Genomic DNA, 10,279 nt, shown 5'->3' with positions numbered 1-10,279 from the left:
GGGGAGCTGGGGGAGTCACCGTTCCTGGGAGTGATTACGGAAAGACGACGTGGTACTTAGCGCCACGGTCTAGTTGACGCGGCAGTGCTGGGTCACAATCTGGACTCCCTGATCCCGGGGGGCTTTCCTGCCTGAACAATTCCGACATGCTGTGACCCCGCCCCGCCGGCAAAACGAGCCCCGCCCCTCTCCCCAAGCCCCGCCCCACCAGCCCCGCCCCTTTCGCGCCCCGTCCCCCTGGCCCCGCCCCATCAGGGCCCCGCCTCCTTGTCCCTTTAGCCCCACCCCACGGGCGTGACTCCGTTAGCCCTTGGCTTAAGCCTAAGCCACGCCCTCCGCTCTGGCCCCGCCCCTGCCGGGGTCGCTGCGCGGTGACGCAGCAGGAGGAGCTGAGGCGGTGCTTCCCGCCCTTCCTCCTCCTCCTCCTCCTCCGCGCCCGCCGGACCGGGACAGAGCGGCAGAGCCAGGGCTCCTCAGCCGCTGCCGGGGCCCGGGGGAGCAGCCGGGCTGCCTCCGGCCATGGTGGCCCGCTCGTCGCCGGCGGGGCAGGAGCAGGCGCGGCGGCGGCGGCCGCCATTGCTCGCGGGGGCCGCGGTACTATGAAGGATGGAAGCGGACGAGGTGACGATCCGGGAGCAGAACTTCCACAGCCAAGTGCGGGAGTACACGGTAGGTGCCGCCGTGCCCCGCGGACCCTCCCTGACCTGTCACTGCTCTCTGCCCCAGGCCTGTCCCCGGGCACGGGCGGGTTGTCCCGCTCTCTCCCGCTGTCCTTGCCTGCCCCTCGCCCCAGTGTCCGGAGGGACTCGGGGGCCTGTCTCGGGTGGGCAGAGAGGTGAGTGCACCTTCTCTGAAGTGCCACGAGAGCTGGAGGATCCCAGCGCTGACCCCCTGGAGGGTTTTACTCTCCTCGTGCCTTCAGCGAAAGGTGGAGATGCTGTGTATGCACGCAGGGCACCGGTGCGCTCCACAGGAGTGCTCTCGGACAGGTACCGGTGCAACAACCTCGTGAGCAGTGCTCAGCCTCGGTAAGAGATGACTGCGAGCGGACATCATTTATGTGTACAAGTATCTAAAGGTGAGGTGCCAAGAGGATGGACCAGGCTCTTCTCGGTGGTGCCAACCATCTCGAGATGAGGCAGTGGGCAGAAACTGATGCACAGGAAACTCCACCTGGACATGAGGAAGAACTTCTTTGCTGTGCAGGTGACCGTGCACTGGAATAGCCTGCCCAGAGGAGCTGTGGAGTCTTCCTTCCTGGAGGTATTCAAGAACGTCTGGATTCAATCCTGTGCCGTGTGCTTTGTGATGACCCTGTTTGATCAGGGAGGTTGGATCAGATGTGGTCCCTTCCAACTGTGACCCATTCTGGGATTCTGTGAACACCTCAGTCCTCAGGTGCAGCCTTGTTCCTATCAGGTGTGCATGGGATTCATGGTATTGCTTGTCGTACTGGGAATCTCCTGCCTTGCTGGGCTGTTTGCAGTGCTGTGTGTAACTTTGGTGTTTTCCCTGACCCCTCATGCCCCGTGCTCTCCCAGTGGAGCACATGGCAGTGCCTGTGCTGTCCCATCTCCCCCAGCCCTCTGTAGGCACGTACAGCACTGCACCCTGTGTGCAGACAGAGCAGTTGCAGTTTCCTCTCTGACAGCCTCGTAATTGTTCTCAGGACTATTCAAATCTGATAGAGGTGTTTTGATGGGGCTCATGTCTCTCCTACTTCAATTCCAGGAAGGAAATACAGGCTGCACAAGGAAGCCATGCAGTGTGGTGTCCTGTGAACGTGCTCTCCTGGCTCAGCAAGGGAATCGTGTTTTCCTTGTCATCCCTGTTGTCTGGGGGAAAAAATGGATTTCTTGAATTAAAATAAGATTTCACAATTTAGCTTTAAGTGTTTTTCAGCCTTGTTGGGAGGCTCTAAAATACCATCATTAACTGATTTATGTAGTGCTATGGCTAGGTCATTTGATAGCAGACTTGCTTGGAATATGTTGATTACTCTTCTATAGTATATGAATTAATGGTAAGACCTTTATTGTGAAATATTCAATTTTTTTAATGAAGAATGCAAAACAAGTCTGTATGAGGAGAACAGCTACTTTATGGGTTTTTTTGGAATGTCTCTTCTTTGGGCATGGATGTAGTGTATGTCCTGGAAGCCATGACTAGTGGTGGGGCACTAAAAGTAAAATACCTCTTTGTAAAGAAGGCTCTAAGTTTTATCTTAATCACCTTTGTGGTACGAAAACATGAATGTATGTACAAATTTTCTTTCTTTTCCCTCATGTCTGTTTTTCCATTTGTATTCCATTGTGTGCTAATTATCTCCTACTTACTTTCACCAGAGTCTTGTTCTGATAAATTGGATGCTACATATTGTGGTTTCATTCAGTAGGAAACAGATTTTTCAGTCTGAAGGACTGGCTGTGTGCAGCCTCTCTGGGTACCGTTACAAATACTGAAGTCTATTAAATTCTTAAAGAACTAGTTCATCTGTACTGCATGTACTCCTCCAAAGTTAGAGGGACTTTTTCAGCCCCTCCAGAGCAATTGGTAATCTTCCTACTGGTGTAGTCATGTGAGAAATCGCACAGGACATCAGTAACTCGTATTTTAGAGGTGCAGTGTTGTTTTGTTTGGACAGTGGACTCAGAATATTCTTGCTCTTGAAACTTCACTTTGATCTTAATACTGATCACAGGCCAGCTTTGTTATTGTTTAATCAAGAGGAATAATAATAACAATGTTGCCTTCTAAATCATATGTTGGTACAGTTGTGATCTTGTCTTTAATTTATGTTGGAACACCATAAGGTTTTATAAGTGCATAAAGTGCTGCCACCCCCATCTGAGTGTGCAGCCTCCTGTGGCTCCCACATGGCTGCAGGAGAATATTGCAGATATGAGTGCATTTGTGGTTAGTCTGAGCATGCTGGAGCACATAGAATATGTTGCTTACATGTGCAATTATGTTAACATCCTCTCCTTACCAGTCCTGCCCTTGCTGCTCATGATGTTATATGGTGAATAGAAATTCTTAAAATATGCAAATAGACAGTTGTTGTGTGGGTAGTGGGTGTAATCATCAACCCCTCAGCTGGAGCAGGGAACATATTGCACTCTGACACATACATTAAACCTTGATTCCAGCTGCAGGTGGGCTGGGGGCAGCAGAGCAGTTTAAAAGAAGCATTTGACATTACAAGATGTAGTGGCTTTAAATTGGGACAGGGTAGGTTTAGATTAGATATTAGGAAGAAATTCTCTAAGGTGAGGGTGGTGAGGCCCTGGCACAGGTTGCCCAGGGAAGTTGTGGGTGCCCCATTCCCTGGCAGTGTTCCAGGCCAGTTTGAATGGGGCTTTGAGGTACCTGGTCTAGTGGAAAGTGTCCCTGCCCATGGCTGGGGGTTGCAAACAGTTGTTATTTAAGGTCACTTCTGACCCAAACCATTCCATTCCAGTTTGTTGTGGAATATTACAGCAGAGGAGGCTCTCTATGCCTACTGGGAACAAGAGAAATATATGTTGTCTGTTAGAAGTATCTTTGAAGAACTAGTTGTGTGGCACAGTCTTTACTGGAAGCTAAAATGATGCGTTCATAAGAGAAATCAAAGTAAGCTGATGTAGTTGAAAAGAAAATCCTTTTCACTTTTCTCTTACAAATTTTCTTTGAATACATACAGAATTTCTATATTGTGCTTTCTGATGGAGTCCTAAGGGCACACTGAGTTTAGCTTCAGTGTAATGTTTTATTTCTGTTTCATGTATTCTCTGAACTGGCAAGCTACAAAGTTTTCCATAAAGTTGTGTAACGTAAAAAAAATTCAAAGCTTGTTATCCTTCTGCTGGTGGTGCCTGTCTCTTACTGCAGGTGCCAACTTCTGCTAATTCCACCTTCAAAAACCAAATATTTCTGACACATGTTTATAGACTGAGAAGGGTAGTAAAATATTATTTTTTAAAAAATACATCCTTCATCTGCTTTTGAGGTGACTCAGTGGTTTAATGCTTAATTTAAGTCAGGCCTGTTTGCTCCTGACCTCATTTGGAGTGTCTATATGGCACTTGTTTTTCAAGAGGGTGCCAGTTTGCAACAAAATCATCTGCCTTGGATTTTGTTGCTTCATGAGGATGATCTGTGCTACTAGAAGGTGGTTAACTCGCTAGTCAGGCATGGCTCTAGCTTTGGCATGGCTCTTCAAACATGCCTCTGCTCTATAGCAGATCTGTTGTTTTGAACAGTTGTTAAAAACACCAAGACTTGGTCTGAGTCTGAACTTTAACATTCAGATGCAATCAAGTGAATGTGGAGACTGTGAACTGGTGACCCAGTGTAAGAGATGTGGCACAGCCAGGAGTTTTCTTGGAAGTCAGTGAGAGCCTTGACTTCAACCAAGCAGAGTCATCCTCAGTTCTGGCTAAAGGAGGCATCTTTCTGAAAAGCAGCTTTAGGTGATTGCAAAGTACAGAAAAGGGTTTGTGTTCTGCACTTGATCAGTATTGATATGAAAGAGCTGTAAAGGCAGGACAATATTCTGTTAGTTTACCCTTCTTGGTCCTTTAGATTCATTTAGAATTTGCTGAGATCTTGCACATCCATGGAAAATATTTGAACTTCTGGGGAACTGCTTTTCCCTTGGGTCCTGTTATTATGCCTGTTTATAAAGTGTTCCATGTTCCGCTGGTATTGTTGTGAACTGTTTATTTCAAATGTAAATGGAGCAAGTGCAGTGGTTGAGCCTCTCTGTGGTCCCCTGGGTTTACTTTTTACAATATTAACTTCCTTTTTTTTCCAGTTTGAGTCTTCTATTCTGCAGTATTAGCTTGTATTTTTAAAAATACAAGCTAATTTTCTTGTTCTTTTTCCACTTAAAAAATGTCGGATTTTGAGCATGTAAAAATATGCACGTACACCTGATTATGAGGGTTCCTTGGCAAAATAAATACACTGTGCTTGCATTTGTAGTGTGGGGAAAATTGTGGAAGAACACAACACAACTACTAGGTTCTATTATTAGCACCATAGAACTATCAGTTAGGCATAAACATAGTATATTTGAAAATAAGTTTATTATATTAAATATGTAATAAAAAAAATTAGTCCTGGTAGAATAAGTTCAAATACAAAAGTGCTGTTGTAACTTTCAAGTGTTTCATGTGACTTTAGGCAGATATTGAAACTGGTGTAATATGGAGTTTTATGTTAAATGTGATATGCTTCCATTTGAAGGACTAAATGTTTTCAGGGGTGCGGGCTTCAGACGCTAAATATTCTGAGAAACTTAGTTTCTTTATTTCTTCTCTTAATTCAGTGTGGCTACTGCTGGCATTTGTCCTTTGTAAGGCTGTAAAATGAAGGAGTTGGTTTGAGCACTTGATGTCTGTTGGTAGTGGACTCCTGTCCGTGACCAGCTGTGCATCCTTAAAAACCTGAGATTTTCTCAGACTCTTCTTTCTGCCAGCAGTGATGATATTCTGATTAGAGTGTGGGTGATTTGTAAGAACAAACTTACTACAAATACTGAAATGTTTTTGTTTGAATGCTTATGCAAGTTTATTTTTTATTTAAAAAAATAATGTATTTCAATTTCTTTTTCCTGTACACTGAAAATTAGAGGACTCCTTAATATCTTAAGTGGCTTCTTGTATTTCAGAAAATAACTTTGCCTAGATTTCTCAGTTTTGCTTCCTTTTTCTTTTTTCCCTTAAATATTTTGGGGAAAATTTGAAGAAGTATTTGTAACAGTGATGTGAGACAAAGCTGAAAGATTAGTGCACATTTAACATAATTAAATATATAAAATGTTGGCATAATTCTGTTGTCTTAAAAGTATACCTTTATTTGTAAACATGGGTGCTGTACTGAACTTTAATAAGTGATGAATCATCATCTGGCTGTTGGTCCTGGGGATCAGCACTGTGGATCCATCTGGAATCAATAGGCATCTCAAAATACTTGGCATGGACAAGTGCAGAGAGATACTTATTCCCAAAACAGAAATAGCTTTTGGAGAGTTCCACTATTTCTGTTTACGTATCATAAGCATGAAGGGATGAAGTGTAAAAATTTGCAAATAGTTACAGTTCAAAATAATTCCTTTTGAGTTACTGGTGTGTTTCTTTGGAGGAGCAGTTGACCAAAAGGGCAACACACTTCATGGAGGGTACAGGCATTTGTTTAAGAAAAATTTGTATTAAGGTGTAATTAGACTTGAGAAAATCCAATGAAAAGAGGAAGAACTGGCAGCAAACAAAACCAGCTTTTCATAATGTGACCTAAACCAAGCATATCCATCTTGGGTTTTGTTTGAGTGGCCGGGCACGGAGTGGAGGGACTGGGTAAGATGGGAGGGTTGTAATAACAGCTCAGTCTTTGCTGTGAGGAGGTTGCTGAGTGTTCCTGAGTTCATTAGCACAAGACCCTCTGGAAATACCTGGAAATACAAAACACCTGGAAATCGGTGTTTTCAGAGAGGTTAAAGAGAGTTGAGAGATGAGTGACTAGGTGACCAGAGTAGCAGAGGGGATGGTGGTAAAGTCAGAGTGGAGAGAGAATCTGAAGCCTATTGCCAGTGACATTATGATAAATTCAGAGCTCAATTCTGTAGACATAGATAGAATTTTGGGTTGAGGAACACTAAAGAAAAACATTCCATTCAGTATAAGTTTACTGGTTGTATTTGGAGATTATTCAAGTGGTTTTTTTTCTTTCCTTTCTTCTATACTGAAGTGCTTTTTCCTTTCCTGTCTTTCAGCCTTTCCTATTTAATTTGGTATTTATCCTCATTTATGAGGGCAGTGATAACTTTTGTTGAGAAGGTCTTAACTTCTGCATCACTCTCTACTCCTGTGTTCTCCCTCTTACCTTGAAAACCACTGACTCTTTCATGTGTGCTGTCAAATTATTTGGGGCCCTACCTATTTAGGAACAGCCGTGCTCAAGAATTTAAACAACTTCTAACACAGGAAGAGGAGAGACTTTGAAAGTCGTGACTGGAGTTTGTTTTTATGCCTCCAGTGACAAACAGCCTTGGTTGTTGTGTCACTGGAGGCTGAGCATAGAGCCAGGTAGAGGTGACCTGGAACAAGCTGCTGCTCTAACCCCCTGATGAGGTGTGACAGGTGAGATTGCTTCACGCTTTCAGCAGCTTTGACCTGTGCTCTTTGGGACCCAGCTGACTCTCAGAAAGATGGTTTCACAACTTGCTGTTTTATCAGCTGGTGTTGAACATTCATGTATAATAGTGTTGCTCCCCACACAGAGGTCTCTAGTTTTTTGATTAGCTGGATATGTTAAAAGTTGTTTCTAACTACCGTCAATGTGATTTCAAGAGAGAGCCCTCTGCTTTGTAATGTTCTAATATTTGAACACTTGAATATTTTTTGAAATTTGAATAATTTTTGAAGATTTTGATTAACTGGAAAATACAGAACTATGTTCAGTTTTTCTGTTTCCAAATCATGTGTGCTCTTGCAGCAGGTAGTATGTGTATTGATGGCACTGAAGTTTGCATATGGCTGGGTTAATGTACAGAGGATAGAAGCAGTGCATGTGTGTGATATTTTTCCCCCCTTTACATTCTTGTGTGGTTTCTAGGACAGGTTTCACAATTGTCATCAAAACATGGTGCTTCAGTTCTACCATTGATTTTAAGTGCCTGCTTAGGCCTTGATTATCCAATTTTTTCCATTATCTAACTGTAATTTCTGTTTTTAATGTATTTATGGGAAAATTTGATGCTGATGAGTTTTAGTTGAATTTGACAATAGGTACATATCTGAAATATTTGCTGAGTTTCAGACTATGGTAACTTGTATCCAGTAGAGAGTCTGCATAATTGGTGAGAATTATGAAAACATACAGCTATTGCAGTTTAAGTATGCTTGTGTTTTGGGAGGGGGGTGCCACTTAAAAATGCTCCAGGATATATGTGTGAGAAGACAAGGATGAGTATTTTTATGTGTTAGGATGAGAAAGTTTATTAGCTCTGTCTTCTAAGATCTTCTGCATCTTTCCCTCAAAATTAATATTATCAAAGAAGCTGTCTTAAATAAATTGTTTACCAAATCTGTATTAATGAGGCTTTTGGGGTGATTTTTTTCAGAAATGAATTTTTAATGGTATGGCTCTGGAGTTTTAATATAACCAATTATTACAGCCTGACTTTCCAGTGTCCCTCATTCAGGGACAGAATATTAGAATGATCTTGGTTGGTGCTATGTGTTAATTCTAGAGAGTGTTTTTAAATCTTGCACCTATACTGAAAAACATTCTTGACTGAAGGGCTGTAGAAGCTGGTTTTTATCTTCAGCAGAATTTCCAGTACACAGAAATATATTTATAATATATTTATATTTATAATATATTTATCTATATTTATAAAATATAATATATTTTTGAGTATTTCTTACTTTCTGTTGGATCTTGGTTGTTTATTCTAGATGAGCAAGTCTAGGCACCTGCGTCTGAACCATTTATAATTTCTTCATGACTTGGGAATCAAAAAAAGTGGGTCAACCTCTTGCAAATGTTTTAAGCCAGGGAGGAGTCCTGAGAAGAGACCATACGTGGAGGGGAATCATAGGTATGGAGGGCAGTGTTAATGGGCAAAATTAATCTATAGTCATAGACAGTCACAGAATATATTTGATATTTTCTGATGAGATTAAATTTAGTGTGTCATGCCAAGTGTATAAGGCTGGCTGGTTTAGAGTGAACTTAATCTAACCACAGCAGAGTTAATGTCTCATTTGAGAAAAATGAGATTTCCAGAGCAGATGATTCAATGGATGCCAAGGTCAAACTGAGACCATAGATAAAATTTTCAGTTTTCTTTAGTGTGCTTTGTTGGTTTGTCACTTACTCTTGACACATCCAGAACAGGTGGAATGCCTTATTTGCTTTTTAGGTATCAGTGGGATAATTGAGTTATTAGAAATAGACCAAGCAGAGCTGCTTGTCTCCACCTCTATTTTCTTGCTGTTTACTCCTGCCATTTTTTCTATGAGTAAATAAAAGCAGTTGCCAAGTGGGACAGTAGGAGGAAGCTTTTTAGTTGCCTTGTGGTATGGTAATGTACATTAAAATACTTCAGCAGCATTAGAGCAGTAAGAGATGGGTGTATAATGGTGTGTTTGTTGTTCTCTATTACAGAAATTAAAACCCAGAAGGGCAACACTATTATTTTCTGTAGATAGTAATCACAGGCAAAATACTGACTGTTTCATTTTCAACACTTAAACATGTAAATAGACTTATTCTACATGATGATATTACCCAGAGTGATCTCTGCCTTCTCTTTTATCTGTGCTGTTTTTTTCTGTTCTGTTCAGGGTAAAGGACACATTCTGTAAAGTAACAGCCAGAAGTGGAGATGTTCTTTGTTACCTCTGTAGCCTTGTTTTGTGTATCATTTGCATAGAAATGCTTCTGGATGTAATAGCAGTAACTTTATTTTAATACTGACACAGCCACTTCATTTTAAAGTTATTTCCTTTCTTCCCTTACTCTTTGGAGCTTCTTGATCTTTCATTTCATACATGGCATAGTAAAATGTTGTTTGCAGCTTGTCTTTTGCTCCTTCACATTTTCCCTGTTCTACATGCTGGTATGCAATCAAGTTGGAGGAAACAATCACTTATTTGCTTTGATGCTTTTCAAGTAGAAATGAACCTGTGTTGAATTTGTTTCATGCTTGGAAGTGTGTTAGGTTAAAGAGCATTGCTAAGGTGTGGGACTTCTCCCTGTGAAGGAGTTCTGTGGTGGTTCCTTGCTGCTAAAAGTTGTTGTTTTGCAAGATGTCAGGCTCTTTCACAGTGGGAGGAGATCCCTGACACAGTCCTACAGGAACCTACACTTAATAAACACATTCATAAATGACCTGGAGAAGGGTATAAATTATGAAGTGACTAAGTTTGTAATGGTGCTTTTTTAGTCAGGAAAGTAGAAAATAAGGCTGAGTGGACTGCAGGCTCCTGCTCAGGGGAGGGTTAGTCTGGTATCAGACTACTTGGGGCTTAAAAAGCTCCAGGAATGGAGATTGTGCAGCTTTGCTGGGCAACTGGTTCCACTGCTTGGCTTTCCTCATGGAGGGGATTTCTTAACTCCAGTCTCATCCTCCCACTGACACCACGGTCAAGAGCTCAGCTCTGTCTTTTTAATGACCTCCTCATAGGAACTGGCAAGCTGCTGTCAGGTCCTCCTGAAGCCTTGCTGTCCTCAGGCTGAACATGCTGAGGTCCTTCAGCCTGTCTGCACCAGGCCAGTGTTCCAGCCTCCT

At 42.4% G+C, this 10,279-nt stretch overlaps 1 protein-coding gene across 3 annotated transcripts in view; it reads left to right on the top strand.

Moving 5' to 3' along the window:
- Window positions 1-381: 381 nt before the first annotated feature.
- LMBR1 (limb development membrane protein 1) overlaps window positions 382-10,279 on the top strand; it is a 69,277-nt gene continuing 59,379 nt past the window's right edge. For 2 of the 3 annotated variants that reach the window (XM_053999007.1, XM_053998932.1), the window contains exon 1: window positions 382-669. In XM_053999007.1, coding sequence (XP_053854982.1) covers window positions 607-669 — 63 coding nt within the window. In that variant the 5' untranslated portion in view covers window positions 382-606. The remainder of the gene's footprint in view (window positions 670-10,279) is intronic. The other variant, XM_053999082.1, reaches the window with a different exon arrangement.

Source organism: Vidua macroura, chromosome 1 (genome assembly GCF_024509145.1).
Source record: "Vidua macroura isolate BioBank_ID:100142 chromosome 1, ASM2450914v1, whole genome shotgun sequence".
Classification (NCBI taxonomy): domain Eukaryota; kingdom Metazoa; phylum Chordata; class Aves; order Passeriformes; family Viduidae; genus Vidua; species Vidua macroura.
Note: the sequence above shows the minus strand (reverse complement) of the source record. Positions and strands in the feature narration are given on the sequence as shown.